Source organism: Mustela nigripes, chromosome 13 (genome assembly GCF_022355385.1).
Source record: "Mustela nigripes isolate SB6536 chromosome 13, MUSNIG.SB6536, whole genome shotgun sequence".
Lineage (NCBI taxonomy): Eukaryota > Metazoa > Chordata > Mammalia > Carnivora > Mustelidae > Mustela > Mustela nigripes.
Window position 1 is genome coordinate 28,975,011 of NC_081569.1, and position 21,863 is coordinate 28,996,873.

Genomic DNA, 21,863 nt, shown 5'->3' on the forward strand with positions numbered 1-21,863 from the left:
CTCAAGTCTCCTTCCCTGGCCAGGATACATTATTCTTTGGGAGACTTAGGAATGATGTAAACTTCAGACCTTATGTTCAGTGTAAAGGTCACCCATAAATGATGACTAATATGTGCTTCCCCAGAATACAAAATGGTCTTAAAAGTGAAGTGGGAGGAATTAAAAAAGGAAATGCACAGGAACATTCTGAGTCATAAAGGAGTGTTGCCCCTTTCCTGGAGGTGTGTAGAATAAGAATTAATGAAGTCCTAGGTATGTCCAGTGTCTGCAAAATGTCACCTAACCAGTGACTGTCAGACTTTTTGTCTCAGTCTAGTCGGAAATAGGTTTTACATGTTTACATGTTGACTTCATACACAAAAGTATGTGTATACTAACCTATACACATACATGTGGAGGTCTATGTATATATAAGTTCCTACACTCTTATCCCAAACTCCCAGAAGTCCAGAGGTCTTTTGTAATCTTGTGAACTTTAAGAGATAATATAGTATATATACCACTTTATAATCAAACACATAAATATTTTTGCAATGAAACATATTATTCATAATGAGTGGAGAAGAATAAAGGCTATGAATAGCCTATGGCATTTCAGGTCAGATCTTGCTGCTCCATGAATTTTTTTTTTTTTAAGATTTTATTTATTTATTTGACACAGAGAGAGAGATCACAAGTAGGCAGAGAGACAGGTGGAGAGAGGGGGAAGCAGGCTCCCTGCTGAGCAGAGAGCCCTATGCGGGGTTTGATCTCAGGACCCTGAGATCATGACCTGAGCTGAAGGCAGACGCTTAACCCACTGAGCCACCCAGTCACCCCTGCTCCATAAATTCTTGCACTAAGCTTCAGAAGAAACTTCAGGTTTTCAGAGCTGTTTAGATTTCAGTGTCCCAGGATGAAGGGTGTAGATGTTTACACAAAACAAAAAAGCTTCACAAAACAAGCATTACCCCTTACTATGTTCACTTTGATTTTTCTGAACATTATTTTTAAAAAGTTAGTTGTAAGCTACCAAATCAATTTGAAGACCCATTGAAATGTGCCAACTTGCAATTTGAAAATCATTGATCTATGAGTCTATGCATGCTTTGTTCTAGGATCTAACTTGACATTGCTGTGGAAATAGATTTTTAGAAGTGCTATTAGAGCTTTATAACAGTATACAAAGGAGGTATTATTATTTTGTGTTGTTTTCTGGTAGTTCATTGGTCACTCATTATATTACTAAAGTCACTATTATGGCATTTAGCTGTGATTCAGTTCTTTTTACTGATAAGGATGATATATGATTTTTTTTTCTTTACAAATATGGCATAGTAGTATGGCCAGTGATTATAACTTGCCATTTTTTACTTAACAGTTGTGTCTTTGTCATCCTTCTATGTCAGTACCTATAGCTATTACTCATTTCTTTTCTCTCTCCCTTTTTTTTTTTTTTAAGTAAGCTCTACACCCAGTGTGGAGCTTAAACTCCCAACCCTGAGATCAAGGGCTGCGTGCTCTAGCAACTGAGCGGGCCAGGCATCCCTTTCCTCACTTTTTCTAAGGGCAGCAGAGTATTCTTTTTGTGGATATATCAAGCAGAAAAAATGAAGTTCGTGCTATTTTTTTGTGTTATTATAAAGGCTTCAGTGAGTATTGTTTTAGATATTTTTATCTGTTTGACCAATCATTTCTTCAGGATAAATTGCTATAAACAGATTTGTAGGGTCAAAGAATTCACACATTTAAATTTTGGCAAATATTGCCAAGTAGCCCTCTAAAAACTTAGTTCAGATTTACACTCCCATTAACAGCCTTTTTCACCGGTCTTATCAATATTGATTTGTTGTTTGGATTCTAATTATGTTTGTTTTTTTGTGGTGTTTCTCTTATTACTGATGAGCATCAGCGTATTTTCATGTTTATTGCCAAGAGGTATTTACAAATTTTTTTTCTTCTCATATACTTTACTCAATTTTTTAAAAAGATTTTTAGATTTGTTTTAGAGAAGAGTGTGCACAAGAGCGAGTATACACAAGTTGGGGGAGAAGGGCAGAGGGAGAGATAGAGACAGAATCTCAGAGGCCCCTCTGAGCACAGAGCCTGGGGCACCATTCTGAGATCATGACCTGAGCCAAAACCAGGAGTCAGTTGCTCAACCTACTGAGCCATCCAGGCACCCTGCATATACTTTACCCAATTTTTTACCAACATGTTTATCTCTTACTAATTTATAGGAGTTGCTATTAAATAATATTAAGTATGTGTTACCAGCATTTTTTGTAGTATCTTACTCAATTTTACAGTGTCTTTTCTCATACTGCTATGTTTTCATTATTTTTCATAATGATTTTCATATACTATATATGCTTTATTCAATAATATATATCATATATAATATATAGTATTACAGATCAAATAATTTGCTTTTAAACAGCTATCCGGGCAACATTTACTAACTACTACATTTTTTCCCTACTCATTTGAGGTAATACCTTTATATTACACTAAATTCCCATACGGTAGGCATGTCTCTTCTGACACTCTATGCTATTGATCTAGCCCATCTAGACCAATAAAAGCATGGTTTTATTTATTATACTTCTAAAGTTTAATATCATAGGTCAAGCTTCCTGTCACACTGTTTTTTTCTGAAAGTTGTTTGGCTATATTTTTTTGCATTTTTATTCTTTTTACATGGACACAATTTGTGTACTTTTAATTTTTTTTTTAAAGATTTTATTTATTTATTTGATAGATCACAAGCAGGCAGAGAAGCAGGCAGAGAGAGAGAGAAGGAAGCAGGCTCCCCGCTGAGCAGAGAGCCTGATATGGGGCTCGATCCCAGGACCCTGAGATCATGACCTGAGCCGAAAGCAGAGGCTTTAACCCACTGAGCCACCCAGGCGCCCCTGTATAATAATCTTACTATAGGATAATACAATTTTGTTAAGCCCTACCCCTTTTCAGACACATACATTCTTTCCAGTTTTATCTATCTATCTATCTATCTATCTATCTATCTATCTATCTTAAAGATTTTACTTGACAGAGACACAGTGAAAGAGGGGACACAAGCAGGGAGAGAGGGGGAAGCAGGCTCTCTGCTGAGCAGGGAGAGTGACAGGGGGCTTGATCCCAGGACCCTGGGATCATGACCTGAGCCAAAGGCAGACGATTAATGACTGAGCCACCCAGGTACCCCTTCTTTCCAGTTTTAAAGTACTATTTTTAAACACCAAAAAGAAAGGTGCAAGGGGCGCCTGGGTGGCTCAGTGGGTTGGGGCCTCTGCCTTTGGCATGGGTAGTGGTCCCGGGGTCCTGGAATCGAGCCCCACATCAGGCTCTCTGCTCAGCGGGGAGCCTGCTTTCTCCTCACTCTCTGCCTTCTTCTCTGCCTACTTGTGATCTCTGTCGGGTAAATAAATAAAATCTTTGGGGGAGAAAAAAGGTGCAATAAACATTTCTGTTCATAAATTTTTGTGTTTCTGGTTATTTCCTTAGGGTAGAATGTCAGAAATGGAATTACTTGATCAGAGAATATGCACATTTTTAAGGATATATAATGCTAGATGCCTTCTAGAAGATGTAACCATTTCCCATCAACAGTATATGTGGATGCCATACAGTCATTTAAATGGAACAAGCCTGAGTGTGTAGTTCTTCGCTCTGAAGAAGTAGATATAAAGGCTTCCATTTTTTTTTTTTTAAGATTTTATTTATTTATTTGACAGATAGAGATCACAAGTAGGCAGAGAGGCAGGCAGAGAGAGCGGGGGAAGCAGGCTCCCTGCCAAGCAGAGAGCCGGACGTGGGGCTTGATCCCAGGACCCCGGGATCATGACCTGAGCTAAAGGCAGAGGCTTTAACCCACTGAGCCACCCAGGCACCCAAGGCTTCCATTTTTTAATTTATCATTTTGTGGAGATTTAGGTATTTCTCCAGACTGTTTTTTTGACCTGGCAGGTGCCTTGGCTCTTTAGGTCCTGAAATAAATTGTTGTCGTTGTTATTTAAAGGTTTTATTATTAAAGATTTTATTTGTTTATTTGAGAGAGAGAGAGAGAGAGAGCATGCATGTGAGCACTCGTGTGCAAGCACAGGGAGGGGCAGAGAGAGAGGGCGAGAGAGGATCTCAAGTCGACTCTGCACAAGTCTGCATGGAGCCCAGAGTCCAATGCGGGGCTCCATCTCACGACCTGAGCTGAAATAAGAGGCGCTTAATCAGCTGAGGCATCCAGGCACCCTGAAATTATTGTCTCTCAGACTTCAGTGAAGAGGAATATGGAGGATTTTCTGAATACTGTATATTCTCTATGGGGTATGTTTGTGGACCCCCCAAATCAGTGGAAGAGTAGCCGGAGAGTGACAAGTCAAATTGAGAATTTGAAAAAGAATAGGGAGAAAATGGTAGAAGATACTTAGCTACAATTTGCTCTTTTTTTTTTTTTTTTTTTTTTTTTTTTTTTTAGCTAATTTTTTTTTTTTTTTTTTTTTTTTTTTTTTTTGATTCCTTGGGAATAATTTCTTCCAGTTAGAGTGCCAGTATTACTTGGTATCCCTGCCCATGAGAAGATCCGGGATGTTAAACTAAATGAAACCAAGAGCTGTGAATTAGGAAAGAATAATTTTTTATTTTTATGCTTTGTATGGATCAGGGTGTCTCCTTCCCTTTAGATTTCATTGTGCCCACTAGATTATATTTATCAACTGAATAAATGAATTCATGACTAGATGAAGAGATGGGTAAAAAATAATTATAAACACGCAGAAGTCAGAATCAAAGGTTTTAAGAGAGATGTTTCTTTCATACTGTTTATTCATGATCTGATTTTTTTTTAAGTTTTAAAAATATTTTATTTTTTTTTTTAACATTTATTTAATTGAGAGAGAGTGCAGGGGGTCGGGCCTTGGAGAGAAAGAGAGGGTCTTAAACACACTCTGCTCTGAGTGCAGAGCCTGACATGGGGCTGATCTTCCAACCCTGAGATCACAACGTGAGCCGAAACCAAATGTTGGATGCTTAACCAACTGCACCACAGAAGCGCCCCAAGATTTTACTTTTACTACACGCAGCATGGAACTTGAACTCACATACCCCAAGATCAAGAGTTGCAGGTTCCATGGACTGAGCCAGCCAGGCACCCCTTTCTTAAAGTTTAAATAAGCAGAACTTAAAGATGCATACACATTTATGCTGACAAAAGTCAGTATCAATTTTTGATCCATAAAGCTTAATGTTGACAAGAAGATATAATATTATAACTTTTAAAAGTAAATCACCTTTTGGGGCACCTGTGTGGCTCAGTTGGTCAAGCATCTACCTTTGGCTCAGGTCATGATCCCAGGGTCCTGAGATTGAGCCCCATGTCAGGCTCTCTGCTCAGCGGGGAGCCTGCTTTTCCCTCTGATTTCCCTTTCCCTCTGCCTGCTGCTTTCCCTGCTTGTGCTAGCTCTCTCTGTCAAATAAATAAATTTTTTTAAAAAAGTAAATCATCTTTTAATTTTTTTTAAGCTTTTCATTTTAATTCCAGTATAGTTAACATAGAGTGTTCTATTAGTTTCAGGTGTATAATTTTAAAATTTTTAACCACTTCTGTAGTTACTGAAATGAAACCTGAATTGGGCTTTAGACTCCCCCTGCTGGGTAAGGATGGGGAGCAGAAAACCTACACTCTGGGTTTGAACAGTCATAGATTCCAGTGCCTTAATTGATATCTTTAAATTTTCATGTGTGTCCTCCACAGGGAGCGTTTCCTGCTCGTTTGAAAAAAGTATTGATTGTGGGAGCTCCAATATGGTTCCGAGTGCCCTATTCCATCATCAGCCTCCTCCTGAAGGACAAAGTCCGGGAGAGGGTAAGGCAAGCTTTATTTTATTTGTAGGTGGAGGTGGTTATTTGAAGGAGGTGACAAACTTCCCATTTCTGCTGTTGAAACCTGCCAATTAATTTTTTACCTTCAATAGAATTTGTCTGGGCTGTCTCCTAAAGTGCTTTCTACTTCTATTAGTGTATCCATTTTATATTTTCTGCCTTATTCTTTACTCAGGTTAGTACAGGCTTCCTTTCCCACTGTCCTGCAAGTTCCTTGAAGTTAGGAGGTAGAAATAATTTGTCTGGCACTCTCCCTCAATAGTATCTTGCATAAAGATAATAGTGAAGGAGTGTGTCCCAGGATAACTTAGGAATAACTACTCCTTCCAGAATTTAGCCTAGTGCTATACCTGTGTATTTAACAATCTCTAATAGAATTGCATTAATTGAACTGATGTTTGAATTTGTTCAGCTGGAAATACTAATCTGTCGTTTGACCACCAGTGTGGTGGAGGAGAATCTCTCACTATAATTCTTTATATGTCTATTTCCATTCCTGGCATTTTTCTCTTAAAACACCTTGTTGCTTCCTAACTTCAAAAATGTTGTCTTAAAAAAAAAAAGGTGTTGTCTAAAATGATCTTAATTCTGTTACTATCTCCTGAGTGTTCCAGGACTGAAAGGTTTTGGTTTTATTCATTCATTCATTTCTCACCCTTGAAAGAAAGGGCATATGAAACATTGATGTAATCTGATTATAGTTGTTATGAAATATTATTAGAGATTTTTGTAGTATAGAATTATGAGATTATATCAACAACAATGTGGATCTTTATAGTGGGGGAGACTTGCGTTGGAGAGGGGAAACTGAAGACGTTTGACTTTGTGGAAATACTTAGGGACCTAGTGACTGAGAGTAGGATAAATCTTTTCCAAGGTACTCTTTGATAGGACTCCTCAGGCAAATTCTTGCACTTGTTATATGTAAGTATTAATGTGTATATAAACTTAAAATATATGAGCACCTTTACAGTCCAGGTTCTGGGCCCTGGGAATAAAAAATGGAGGGAGACTTCGTTTACCTGTAGAGAGCTCCTGTTCCTGATAGGGAACACACAGGTAGACATGAGGTAGACACAGAGTTGAGAATATTGTATTGAGCAGTCAGGGAGGGCTTCACAGAAGAGGTGAGCTTTGTAGCTTGTCCATGAAGAGGGCAAGGAGGAAAAGAGGGCATTCTAAGAAGAGACAACAGCAAGAGTGACAAGCATTCCCATTTCACACAAACTTTATGTCAACTAGGCCCGTTTTGTTCAGTAAGGTTGTGTCTAAGCAGAGAGCAGAATTAGGATTACTTTTCTGGCAGTTTTCCTGGGCTATCCTGTGTCTGGGTCTAGTGTTAATTTCATAGAAAACTACCTTTGAGAACATCCATACTGAACTGTGTGTGAGTAAAGCGCTAGACTTAGAGTTGGTTACCTTACTATGGGGTTGACCAAAAAAAAATCACTACCTGTGCATTCTTTTTTTTTTTTTTAATTTTATTTATTTATTTGACAGACAGAGATCACAAGTAGGCAGAGAAGCAGGCAGAGGGAGAGGAGGAAGCAGGTTCCCCGCTGAGCAGAGAGCCCGATGCGGGGCTCGATCCCAGGACCCTGGGATCATGACCTGAGCCGAAGGCAGAGGCTTTAACCCACTGAGCCACCCAGGCGCCCCTACCTGTGCATTCTTAATAATCAAAAAGGCAAATACCTACATGAGATGTCACTGGGAAGCATTGTTAATAGTATAAAGGCTTTGTTCAGTGTACTTTCCTTTTGAGGTATATAAAAGGGCTCCCAGGACACCTGCCTGGCTTAGTCAGTAGAGTGCATGACTCTTGATCTTGGGGTTGTGAGTTTGAGCCCCATGTTGGGTATAGAGATTACTTAAAAATAAAATCTTAAAAAATGCAGGTGCAAATTACAGGAGTGTATTTGATATACATTCTGGGAAGTCAGACCTTTGGGGAAGTTATAGGACTTTAATCCCAGGCAGATGAAATGTAGTCTACTTCTTTTACAAGTATACCATGTATTTCAAGCAAATCTCATCCTATTCTTCAAACCTAATATAAACACATTTGTTCTTTATCTTCACTGTCTATGTCTTTTTTTTCCTGTCCATACTCATGTGGTTCTTCCTGGCTTTGCAGATTCAGATATTAAAGACATCTGAGGTCACCCAGCACCTGCCCAGGGAGTGCCTTCCAGAAAACCTGGGTGGGTACGTCAAAATTGACCTCGCGTCTTGGAATTTCCAGTTTCTGCCCCAGATGAACGGCCACCCAGACCCCTTCGATGAGATCATCCTGTTCTCCCTCCCTCCTGCCTTAGACTGGGACTCAGTACATGTTCCAGGCCCCCATGCCATGACCATCCAAGAGCTGATGGACTATGTTAGTACCAGGCAAAAGCGAGGGATATATGAGGAGTATGAAGACATTCGCCGTGAGAACCCTGTTGGGACTTTCCACTGTTCTATGTAAGTAAGAAAGGTTTGGACTGACAGTGGGTCACCAACATGCTACTGGTGCGTGTTGGCAGCAGCTCCATCCACATCTCATTTCCTTAACAGAGGCTCTTGCTTGTGTTAGGAGCATGACTCTTACTCAGATGGTGGTTCTCTCATCCAGAAACAGGCACCTCCTACTCTGGTGCCTGATGCCAATACCCTATATTCTGAATTTCTGGAGGTCTTTAGTATCATCCGGAGAACCATGTAATAATGGAGGCATTTTAAGATATTTTTCTGAAATGCACTTGTTTGGGGGAAACAACAAAAATGTAGGCTCTCAATTCCTGTTTTCATTGTGATCTCTGGTCCTTTTATTTGGGCAGTTTCTTTCTAGAGCATTTATTGTATAACATTACTTTCTTAGGAGGGGTTCTGGTGCATTAAAATAATCTACAGTCAGTAAGAGAAAAGAATTAACTCTTAGGAATTTGGCCTTTGGGATTTTCCTTGTATCTATCTATCTACAGAGCTACGTGGCTAGTTTATAACTGGTTCATAATTACTTGGTAACTATTGTTGGCCATAGGGCATAGATCATTTCTCTTAACTGCTCTCATTTTACCCTGTTGTCCCTGGCTGCTGCAGAAATTTCTGTTTCTGTGTTGAAAACTAGGGAAACTGTCCCAGGCTCAAGTTCCAGCATAGCCCAAAATCCCTTCTGTGATTTATGCAGGTTATTTTCCTTGGCTGCACCCCAGTTTTCCTGTATGTAATATATGATGTTCAACTCTGATATCAACCTGCTTGTGTAGCTTAAATGTTTTAAGAATCCTTGATTCTGTGAATACCTCTTCCCCCTTGTAATTCCTGTCCAGCTTGGTCAGTGTACTGTAAAGAAGATGCAGGGAGAGAGGCTTAGACAAAGGAAAGAGGGAAAAGAATGAGTTAGGAAAGGGATAAGAGAAGAGAGAAGAAACAGTTGAGAAGAAAGTCAATAGAGCAAAATGCAAAGAGAAGGGGAAAAAAACAGCAAGAAAGCAGAGCATATATCAAAGTGGAACAGAGTATCCTTTTCTCCCACACAGCTATTTCTTTCTTACCAGTTCACAGCCTCCATATGCATCCAGTCTTTGTCCCAATCAGTTCTTCCCCCTCTACTTTTGAATCAAGGAAGTATTATGGAGCTGAGAAGAGTCCTGGGCTGCTCCAAGAGGATGCATACTTGTCTTGGGGATCCCTAACTTTGTTCTGGGGGCTTCTGCTGTGAGGTCCTTGAGATGTCATTTCTACTATTTCCCCCTTCCCTCCATTAAAAAATCAGGTTTGGATTGTCCTCTTGGCATCATCCAAACCGGCCATCATGTTATAGACAGAGAATACTTTTCAGTCCTATTGAAAGACTTGCTAGTCTTGTCCCTTGTTGAATGAATGAGTCTCCCACTTCAGGAGCTAGAACCCAGAATCCAAATTAGCTCGAGGTCTCTGTCTTATACTAAGTTCCAGTAAAACTGCTTATACAGAACAAACTATTTCTCCTTTGGACTTCTGGATTATGAAGTAGATATCAGAGTACTTATTGTTGTCAGGATGCCCATGGACCAAGAAACTTTCTTTCTCTTTTTTCTTCTCCCCTACACCATGCTTTGAAAATGATATTTTAAAATTTATCTTTTTATTATAATTGTAGATTCCCATGAAGTTGTAAGAAATAATACAGAGAGATCACATGTACCCTTTCCAGAGTTTTCCCATGGTGTCTTCTTTTATAAATATAGGATCATGTAGTATCACAACTAGGATATTGCTATTATTATCCACCAGTCTTATTCAGATTTCCCCAGTTTTAGAGTGTGTGTGTGTATTTAGTTCCGGGTGATTTTTAGCCCACATGTTTGTTTGTATATCTATCACCACAGTCAAGATATAGACAAATTACATCATCACATACCTCAATCCCACCCCTCCCCATCCCTAACCCTTACAACCACTAATCTGGTCTCTGTTACTATAGTTTTTTCATTTCAAGAATGTTCTTATATAAGTAGAATCATACCATATGTAACCTTTTAGGATTGGCCTTTTTCCCTCAGTATAATTCCTTGGAGATTCACCCAAGTTGTTGTTTCATGTATCAATAGTTTATCCTTTTTATTGCCAAGTACTACTCCATGGTATGAATGGTTTGTTTAACTGTTCACCTGTTAAAGGACATCTAGGTTATTTAGAGTTTCTGGCACCTACAAGTAAAGCTGCTATGAATGATTGTATCTAGGTTTTGTATGAACATATGTTTGCATTGCTCTGGGACAAATGTCCAAGGGTGTGATGGGCATATGGTAATTAGATGTTTAGTTTGATGAGAAACTGCCCAGGTGTACCATTCGATGTACCCCCTAGCAATGTCTGAATGATCAAGTTTCTTAGCATCCTCATCAGCATTTGCTCTTGCCACCACCGTTTTTTATTTTAGTTGTCATAATAGGTGTGTAATAGGTTGGTATAATTTACATTTCCCTAATAGTTAATGATATCAAGCATCTTTCATGTGTTTATTTATTTTTTTTTTAAAGATTTTATTTATTTATTTGACAGAGAGAAATCATAAGTAGATGGAGAGGCAGGCAGAGAGAGAGAGAGGAGGAAGCAGGCTCCCTGCCAAGCAGAGAGCCCGATGCGGGACTCGATCCCAGGACCCTGAGATCATGACCTGAGCCGAAGGCAGCGGCTTAACCCACTGAGCCACCCAGGCGCCCCTTTCATGTGTTTATTTACCATCTGTATATTCTCTTCGCAAAATGTCATGCTTTTTTCCCTTTTTTTTTTTTTTAAAGATTTTATTTATTTATTTAACAAGAGAGAGCCACACAGCAAAAGAGGGAGCACAAGCAAGGGGAATGGGAGAGAGAGAAGCAGGCTTCCTGCCGAGGAGGGAGCCGGATGTGGGGCTTGATCCCAGGACCCCAGGATCGTGACCTGAGCCGAAGGCAGACACCCAATGACTGAGCCACCCAGGCTCCCTTCAATTTGGACTTTTTATTAAACTATTGAGATTTGAGTTTTTAAATATAGTCTAGATACGGGTTCTTGGTTGGATACATGGTTTGTGGGTTTTTTGTTTTTTAAAGATTTTATTTATTTATTTGACAGAGAGAGATCACAAGTAGGCAGAGAGGCAGGCAGAGAGAGAGAGAGAGAGGAGGAAGCAGGCTCCCCGCTGAGCAGAGAGCCCGATGTGGGACTCGATCCCAGGACCCTGAGATCATGACCTGAGCTGAAGGCAGCGGCTCAACCCACTGAGATACCCACGCGCCCCTGTGGGGTTTTGTTTTGTTTTGTTTTGTTTTTTGTCTGTAGCTTGTCTTTATCCTCTTAACACGGTCCCTGGTGAAGCACAAGTTTTATTCTGATGAAATCCTTTAATCAGGGTTCGCTTGTATGGATCACACTCTTGATGCCAAATCTAAGAACACCTAACCCTAAATCCCAAAGATTTTCTCCTTTTTTTCCTAAACATTTTATAGTGTTATATTTCACATTTATTTAAGTCTGTGATCTGTTTGAATTAATTTTTGTATAAGGTGTAAGATTTAGGTTGATGTTGATGTTGTGTGTGTGTATGCGCACATGCACTTTCATGTGCTTGTAGATACCCAGTTGCTCCAGCACCATTTGCTGACAAAAATCCTTCCTCCCTTGAATTGTTCTTGGGATTTTGTAAAATATCAGTTGGACTTATTTGTGTGGGAAGAGGGAATTTTTTAAAATATGGAAAAGTACAGAGTATAACATGATAAACAACTATGTTCCTGTCACCAGAATTAATACTGACAGTTTTTAATATTTTGTCATATTTGCTCTATCTTTCTTTGTTATAAAAAAGAAAGAATTTATTGTAAATGCCTTCCAATCCTCACCCTCAGTTCTCCCCTATTCGCCAGAAGCTACAACTACTATGAATATGGTGCCTTTTCCTTCCAGACTATTTTGTTTATTCTGTTACATATTTGTTGGTAGCTATGAATAATAGAATATTATTTTATATTAGATAATATTTATATTTTAGTAACTTTTTGCCTCATCAATATATATACTTCCCCCCCCCCCCAAAACAAAATAGTACTGAAGAATAGGAACGATAAAATTAATGGCAGTCCTCTGCCTTACTCTTGGTTCCTCCAGGTATCCATTTTCAACTCTTTCTTTCTTTTTTTTTTTTTTTAAAGATTTATTTATTTATTTGATAGACAGAAATCACAAGGAGGCAGAGAGGCAGGCAGAGAGCCCGATGTGGGGCTCAATTCCAGGACCCTGGGATCATGACCTGAGCCGAAGGCAGAGGCTTTAACCCACTGAGCCACCCAGGCTTCCCTCAACTCTTTCTTAATAGCTTTTTCTTCTGATATTTCTTCTGTGATTCTAAATAAAATGCTTGTAATACTCTTCATTGATTTTTATGTTAGGTAGGCATTTGGTGCTTATACCTTGTCTCCGGTTCACTTTTGACTGTTTTTCCAATAAAATAATGTCATATTTTTAATTAAATCAGTAGTCACTATTTACATTATTATGACTATGTAAATTTTTTCCACTACAGAACTAGATGGGCGGCTTCTATAAAATAAAATTAAGTTTTATCAATTCAATTTTTTGTTTCTTCTAGAGTTAATTACCTAACTTTTTTTAAAGATTTTATGTATGTATTTAAGAGAGAGAGCACAGAGGGAGAGGGAGAAGCAGACTCCCCACCAAGCAGGGAGCCCGATGTGGGGCTTGATCCCAGGATTCTGAGATCATGACCTGAGCCGAAGGCAGAGGCTTAACCCACTGAGCCACCCAGGCGCCCACCTTTGCAATCTTTATTGCAAGTATAATCAACTCTGCCATTATAGCGTAAAAGAAGTCATGGACAGTACTAAACTGACAGGCTTAGTTGTGTTTCAGTAAAACTTGTATTTACAAAAACAGGTTGGCCAGGCTGTAGTTGCTGACTCCTGCTCTAGAATGATTGTCTTATTTTCTTAATTTTTTTCTCACATTTTTCATCACTTTGACTTTTCGCTTTACTCTGGAAAATTTCTTCAGCTTTCTTTTCCATCTCTTTAATTAAAGTTTTTACTTTGGTTAGCATACTTATTTTCCAAGAGCTTTTCTTCTCTGTTCCTTTCTTATAGCATCCTGCTCTTATTTCATAGATATAGTACCTTTTTCTCTCTGAGGGTATTAATTATAGTCTTTTATTTTTTATTTTTTTTAAAGATTTTATTTATTTATTTGACAGAGCGAGATCATAAGTAGGCAGAGAGGCAGGTAGAGAGAGAGAGAGAGAGAGAGAGAAGGAAGCAGGCTCCCTACCAAGCAGAGAGCCCGACGCGGGACTCGATCCCAGGACCCTGAGATTATGACCTGAGCCAAAGGCAGAGGCCCAACCGACTGAGCCACCCAGGCGCCCTTAATTATAGTCTTTTCTACTTTTTCTTACTGACTCTCTCTTGTGCTTTTTCCTTACTATGTGTTTGATTGGTCTCTTTTTTTGTGTTGGAGCTTTCTGTAATTATCTGGAGGTCTCTGGCTGTTAATTTACATTATGGGGGGCATCCTTAAAAGCTGCTTGGAAATGCTCTTTCTGTGAGTGATCTGCAAATTTAAATGATCAGCTAGCTTGTTGTTGATGTACTCCAAGTGATAGAATTCTTTCATATAGGGCTATTCACTTTCTCCAGAGAGGAATTTTCTACTTTCTTGCTTGGGAGGGTCCAAGCTTGATATAAATATAGGACAGGAGAGGACAGGGCAGGGAATTCTCACTATCATTCAGATTTTCATTTATTTCTCTATTTTTAACCCTGTGTCTCACCTTGCTTTCCAGGATGTGGGAGTGGTGAGAGTGAGTCATTGTGTCTCTCTGTAGATACCTCTGTGGGTCCTAGTTTTCTGCATTTGACCAAGGCAGCCAATATTCCTCCATCTGTTTTTCTCTGCCAAATGGATTTCACTCTTTGTTTGCAAATGTCTCTGCCATCATTTTGGGGTTTGTACTGATTAGTGCCTTTATTGTGATTTTACTAGATGAAGTGGAGTCAAACATATGCTGTCAACCTACCATATTAAACTGGAACTTAGGTTTCTTAGAAGCCAGATTTATTTTTGGTGCTGTCTATACCCCTATCTCCCTCTCATTTTCTCTTTCTCTCTTTTTTTTTTTTTAAGATTTTACATATTTATTTGGCACACAGAGATCACAAGTAGGCAGAGAGGCAGGCAGAGAGACAGAAGGGGGAAGCAGACTCCCCACCGAGCAAGGAGCCAGACTCAGGGCTCAATCCCAGGACCCTGGGATCAGGACCTGAGCCTAAGGCAGAGGCCCAACCTACTGAGCCACCCAGGCACCCCTCATTTTCTCTTTTGAATGAAAATATCTTTATTTGCCCAGGAATACACACATATTAAAAATGTTAAATGAGGGGCACCTGGGTGACTCAGTCATTAAGCATCTGCCTTTGGCTCAGGTCATGATCCCAGAGCCCAGCATCAGGCTCCCTGCTCACTGCTTCTCCCTCTCCCACTCCCCCTGCTTGTGTTCCCTCTCTCCCTGTCACTTTCTCTGTCAAATAAATAAGTAAAATCTTAAAAAAAAAATTAAATGATACAGAATATGGATAGATTAGATCATTGCTTCATGTCTTCAACACCAATGGTAACGGTCACCCACCTTTGCGTCGCTGGACTTTGTATGTACACATATACACTCCTTCTGCCTTTTCTGTCTTTGTTTTAGTTTGTCTGTTTCATTTTCTTCAGGTCTCCAGGAAACCTAGAGAAGAACCGCTATGGGGATGTACCCTGCCTGGACCAAACTAGAGTGAAATTGACCAAACGAAGTGGTCACACTCAGGTACACAGATAAGTGCTATGTTTTCAGGAGCACTGAGGGAAATTTTCCAAAGTGAAGCTTACTAATGCCATAGTAGAAAGAACATGAACTCTACACCAGAGAGATCAGGTTGGAGTTTTAACTTTGCTATGTATGAGTTAGTCTGTTACCATAAGCAAGTCCCTGTAAGTCCATCTCACAGGACTAAGTGGAAATTAAATGGAAAAATTTATGTAAATGCTGATAGCGCAAGGTCTGGTATATCATAGGTGCTTGATAAATGTCAGTTATTTCTCCTTTCACTCCTAGTTGTAAAATTATAGTCCTGTTGTCCACCATATTAGTGAATGTATATGTATCAATACAGGGCAACTCTAATTAAAGTGACCTGTGATTTTTCCACCTAGAAGATCTAAAAATAATTTTGGACAACTAGTGTACGCGTAAGTATCTAGGGATAGAGTTGAAATGGTCAAGTGATTATGTTATTTAATATACTAATTTGATCATATCTGTTCATATTAAAAATCACATATGTTTATACTAGTATAGATATTTAGTGAAACTCCTCACATGCACCTTTAACATCAATGTCTTTGTCCTCATTTGAGCCATTTCCTGAGTCAATCTAACAGTTTTCCAGAGCACACAGTTTTTACTTCTTTAAGTATATGGTATTGTCACTGAAAAATTTATCCTAAGCAAGAAAAGTCTATTAGCATAACATTAACACAGTTTATCCTTCCATCCATCCTGTATCCCATGTATTTTCTGTAGCATGATTATTCACTTACTGTTTTTTAAAGTCCTCTTCACAGCAACATCCAACACTTAGAATTTTGAGGTCAGCAACCAAGTATGTGTTACATTTCTTCTTTTTCCTTTGGATATGCCAATTCTGTCTGGTGCCTTCCATATGCATCAAAAAAACAGCATTGATTGAGGCCATTGTTCAAAGAAAGGAATTTAAATAGTGCCCGTTTAACATGGCCACACACTATAGGAGCTTGTTACATCCCGTCTCTTTTTTTCTGGGGGATAATTTTTGGGAAAATTATTGCCTAGTATTTGGGTATATATGATACGTGGATTGAGACCCTAGGATCATGGTTTTAACCCTTTTGACCCTACGTTTCCAGTATATAAACTGAATTCAATTGCTTCTTGGCCTTTTGGCTAAGATTATGTGTAAACTGAATTCATAGCCCTGCCCAGGACCCTTACGAAAGGGTTTTCCTGCAGGAGCATTAGCTCAGTGTCTGGCCAGCTTAGGGCAAATTCATGACTATTACTGAGATCATCAAATATATACTCTGAATGAGTGGAGTATAATGGTTGAGTTGGGACTCTGGAGTCAGATAGCGGTATTTATCTGTCTTCTTGACTGCTGTGTTTCCAGTACCTAGAACAGTACATATCAGGCCTTCAGTAAATTATTTCTGATGGAATTAGTGAATCCCAGTATACCACCAGACTGTTCCAGTCATCCTATGATTAATCTAAAGATCATCACTTGAATTAAACTCCTTTCATTACTGCAAACATTGGCAGAAGCTTTATTTCTACAATAAATGGTGGATTCAGGTTTATTATTGAATTGGTCACCAGATTTGCTTCTGGAATTATAAAGCTATTAGTCACAGTTTCTTTTTTTTTTTTTTTTTTTTTTTTAGTCACAGTTTCTATTGAACATAGCCCATAACATAGAGTACTTGGTTTGATTCTCTGCTATTTCAGTTTTCCCCCTAGTCTATGCTTTATGTCTGAGGTCATTTTCAGTTTTAATTTCTGATGATTCTTCTGAAATGGCTGATTTTAATTCCCAGTGCTCTCAAAGAGGAGGATACTGAAAGCTTGTATCCTTAGTTGTAAAGAAATAGTAAGTCTCCATTAAAGTAGTAAACTAGTGATATTTCTTTTCAAAGTGTGAAGGTAGCTCCAAGAGTAACAACTTATACATTACTTACAGAATAGTGTCGACTGGCTTGTACCAGGTAAATTCTTTGTATTTTTCTGTGCCTTCTTGCCTGGGTCCTACAGGGTATAGCACTTGATTGTGCCAGGCTGAGCCGAAGATAGCCTGGGCGGACTATCGTGGGCCCTGGATACGCAGCCTGGTTGGGAGTGATTGAGGCTTTTAGCTTGCTGGGTCTGCTGCAGGTGGTTCCTTAGCTCAGTGAAGATGTCTTAGTCAGTAGAACACTAGTAGTATGAGGTCAGTATCAACTGCTGTGGAAGGAGAAAGCAAGAAACTCTTGCCTAAATAATTAGTAATAGGGGAACCTGGGTGGCTCAGTCCTTAAGCATCTGCCTTCAGCTCAGGTCATGATCCCAGGGTCCTGGGATCAAGCCCCGCTAGGGGTTCCCTGCTCAGTGGAGAGTCTGCTTCTCCCTCTTCCATTCCCTTTGCTTGTGTTCCCTCTCTCGCTGTCTGTCAAATAAATAATAAAAATCTTTAAAAATAAATAAATAACTAGTGATAGGATAAGTTGGTAGATTGACTGGCTAACAGACACATATCCGAGTAATGTGGGTTTGACCATGACGTGGAGAAGCCTTCTGAGGGTGGCTGTGGATACTGACAATTCAGACTGCCTTCCCCAAGCGATGGAACTCAGTGGAGAGAAGGTGACAGGTTTAGGGAGTCACTCTGACTTCCTAGAGTGGAGTGGACTATGAATTTTCTCTAGTTTGACATTGAAACTTTGTCTTTGTCCTCCTATGTCCCTCCACATGGTCTGCTATTCATAGTACCTTTAGATACTCTCAACTAGTTATACTGTGACTTGATACTGTGGCTGCATCTGTGGTTCTCTTCTGTCAGCTTGGATTATCAGCAAGAGTGTTGGCAGAGATCTTGTGAGAAGGTATAATAAAAATAATAAAAGTTAAAATCCTATTTAATTTCCTGATAGCTAATGATGTTGAATTAAGACTGAGGACACTAGGAGATGAGACAAGTCTCCCAGAAGACAGTGAGTCAAGATCTGTTCACTGAGGCTTCTCTAAATCTGTCTGGCTGTTGCTTTGTGTCAGTTCAGGTAGTAAAGGAGCCTGGGAGTTTGGCCAATGCTGTTGATGGTGCTAGCTATGAGGTAGAGCTTTCTTCCTTCTCCAGTCACACTTTACCTTTTGTGTGTGACAGCATAGACAGGATGTTCCTGCTCAAGGTGCTTGGCTTGCCTCCCTTTTGGTTTTGAACCAATGCTGCAAATCTTAATGGACTCCTTTTTTGGTAAATAACAGCTTTATTGAGATGTAATTCACATACCATACAATTTGCGCATTTAAAGTATATAGGGGCACCCAGGGGGCTTAGTTGGTCCAGCATCCAACTCCTGATTTCAGCTCAGGTCATGATCTCAGGGTTCTTGGATTGAGCCCCACGTCTGGGTTTGCACTTGGTGGAGGGGGTGGGGTGTTTCTTCTTGGGATTTTTTCTCTCCTTTTTCCTCTGCCTCTCACCCTATTCAAGTGTACACATGCTCTCTCTCTCTAATAAATAAATAAAATCTTTTTTAAAAAATGTATATTGGGGGCACCTGGGTGCCTTCAGCTCAGGTCATGATCTCAGGGTCCTGGGATTGAGTCCCACATCAGGCTCTCTGCTCAGCAGGGAGCCTCCTTCCCATGCTCTCTCTCCGCCTGCCTCTCTGTCTGCTTGTGATCTCTCTCTCTGTGTCAAGTAAATAAAATCTTTATTAAAAAAAAGTATATTATTCAGTAGTTTGGTTTTTGTCCTTTTTAAAAAGATAGATTATTTATTTATTTAGAGAGCACAGGTGCTTGCAAGTGGGGGGAGGAGCAGAGGGAGAGACTCTCCCATAGAGCCCCTCCTGAGCGTGGAGCCCCCAGTGGGGCTCATTTCTTGACTATGAGATCATGACCTGAGCTGAAAGCAAGAGTTGGACACTTAACCGACTGAGCCACCCAGGTGCCCCTAGTTCAGTTCTTTTTAAATATATTCACAGTGAATATTTAATATATTCACCACCACAGTCAACTTTAGAATATTCTTATCACCTGAAAAAGGAACTCCATACCCTTGGCAGTCAAACCCCATTTTCTCCCAGTCTGTGTGCTTTCTGTCTCTATGGATTTGCCTATTTTGGACGTTTCGTATCAATGGAATCATACAATATGTAGCCTTTGTGTCTGGCTTCTTTCACTTAGCATGTTTTCAAGGTTCGTCCATGTTGTAGCATGTGTCAGTGCTTCACTCCATTTTATTGCTAAAAAATACTCTTTTATATGGCTAGTCACCTTTATTTCTCCATTCATCAAGTGAATACCATTTGAGTTGTTTCCATTTTTGGCTATTATAAATAATGCTGCTATGAATATTTGTGTGCAAGTTTTTCTGTGGACATGTATTTTCATTTCCCTTAGGAGTGAAATTGCTGGGTCATATGGTAACTCTGTGTTTAACCTTTTGAAGAATTGCCAGACTGTTTTCCAACATGACTGGACCATTTTACATTCCCGCTAGGGATATATGAGGGTACTAGTTTTTATACATCTTTGTCAACATTTGTTATTATCCATCTTGTACCTGTAACCATCCTAATGGGTATGATGTGGTATCTCCTCATGTTTTGGACTTTTCAGTTTTGTGTGTGTGTGTGTGTGTGTGTGTTTTAAGAATTTATTTATTTATTTGACAGAGAGAGATCACAAGTAGACAGAGAGGCAGGCAGAGAAAGAGAGAGAGGAGGAAGCAGGCTCCCTGCCAAGCAGATAGCCGAATGCAGGACTCGATCCCAGGACCCTGAGATCATGACCTGAGCCAAAGGCAGAGGCTTAACAACTGAGCCACCCAGGCAACCCTGTAGAAGCAAAGTTTTGAATTGATCCTTTTGCTCCTCACTGTCTTCCTGACAGGAAGAGAATATCTACACCTTGGGTTTTATTTACCTTGTACATCATTTTTCCCACCCAAATGGTGTATTTCACACAGCTGCAATGATATTTCCTTTTTATCATTAGACAGATTACATCAATGCCAGTTTCATGGATGGCTACAAGCAGAAGAATGCTTACATTGGTACGCAAGGTAAGTTAGGATGCTCCTTACAAGTTGGTTTTATGTCATCTACCTATGATTTCTTGTACCTGATGATTGCATACCTTTTGAAGGCTATGGTAACTTGAGGTCATGTTATGGCCACTAGATCCCGGCCTTTCATAATTATTGGGGGTTATTGAGGAAGGCAGAGGAGGGGTATAGAGTTTCTGTACCAGATATGCCTGGAAACTCACTGCATAGAGATAAACTAGAGAATTGAACATACAACACTACTACAAGTTTTAGGATTATGCATTGCCAACCTATGGGACTGGGACATCAGAACTCACTGGCCTGTGAAATGTTCTTTATGTCCAATAGGAGGCCAGGAGTGGCAGTGGGAATTCTCAGAGATTGAGTCCTGTCTGTGAAAGGGTGTTGCTGTCCTAAGTGACTTTTGCTTGTTCTTGTAAATCAGGGAGCACCCAGAAGTCTTCTGACATAGATAGTCTATACTAGGTCTAACAGTGAAGATTTCAGACAGAGTTTCTACAAATGCTTCTGTAAAGCCCCAATTCCTCCTAACCTGGCCTCGGCCATCTGAAGGAGAATACCAAGTTGTCTTTAAAGAGGGTGGGGAGAGATCACAACACAGGAGGACATAAGAGGCTTTGGCCATTGCAGAGCATGACCAGCAAAAGATCTGGCAGATACCTCCTTAGCAAGTGATAAAACTTAGTATCACCAATAATAGGTAGGTATTATGCCTCTGTTGTGATATAGTGAGAACTATACAACATAACCTTCATTGTTTGTGGTCAGTGTTGAAGTCTGAATTGTGAAAAGTAAACCAGACAAATCCAGATGGGATGGTGGGACATACTATTAGAAAACTGGCTTAGACTCTTCAAAGTTAAAGCCATGAAGCCATGAAAAACAAAAGCAGGGAACTGTTCTAGATTAAAGGAGACCAAAGAGATATGATAACCAAAGGTATGTGCCCATTATTGGAACTTCAGTTTAGAGAAGAAGACTATTAAGGACAAACTTGGGATACATGGAGACTATTATGTTAGATAATATTACTGTATCAGTGTTTAATTGGTTCAGTGTGACAATGGTATTGTTCTCTAGGAATATATATAGAGAGAGATTTCTCTTGTAATCTTGTAATGATAGCTAAAAATCATAGCTTTTTTTTTTTTTTTTTTTTAAGATTTTATTTGTTTGACAGAGAGAGACGACAAGCAGGCAGAGAGGCAGGCAGAGAGAGAGGGGAGGAAGCAGGCTCCCTGCCGAGCAGAGAGCCCAACTCGGGACTCGATCCCAGGATCCCAGGATCATGACCCGAGCTGAAAGCAGAGGCCTCAACCCACTGAGCCACCCAGGCGCCCCAAAAATCATAGCTTTAAAGCTCAAGAATTTATGAGTACATTGTAGTATTCTTCCAGTTTTTCATTGGTTTCAAATTTTTCAAATTTGATATATTGTTAATTGGTTTGATGGTTACAGGCTTATATTTCCCCCCCCCCCTAGGAGGGGCCTGAAAGTAGGGGCTTTGTTGAGGAGGATGGCTTTGGCAGATTGGACTTATGGTGGATAAGGATTGGCTCAAGGGTACCCCAGAATGCTTCCTCCTCCAGGTTTAGAAGGCAAAGCTACCACTCGGAGTTGCAGGAATTGGATTCTTTA

The 21,863-nt window shown here is 39.8% G+C and overlaps 1 protein-coding gene across 1 annotated transcript in view; it reads left to right on the top strand.

The window, feature by feature from the left end:
* Positions 1-21,863, top strand: part of PTPN9 (protein tyrosine phosphatase non-receptor type 9) — an 82,039-nt gene that overhangs the window by 50,568 nt on the left and 9,608 nt on the right. Inside the window, exons 6-9 of the mRNA XM_059371792.1 lie at positions 5,729-5,839; positions 7,994-8,322; positions 15,094-15,187; positions 20,153-20,219. Coding sequence (XP_059227775.1) covers positions 5,729-5,839; positions 7,994-8,322; positions 15,094-15,187; positions 20,153-20,219 — 601 coding nt within the window. The remainder of the gene's footprint in view (positions 1-5,728; positions 5,840-7,993; positions 8,323-15,093; positions 15,188-20,152; positions 20,220-21,863) is intronic.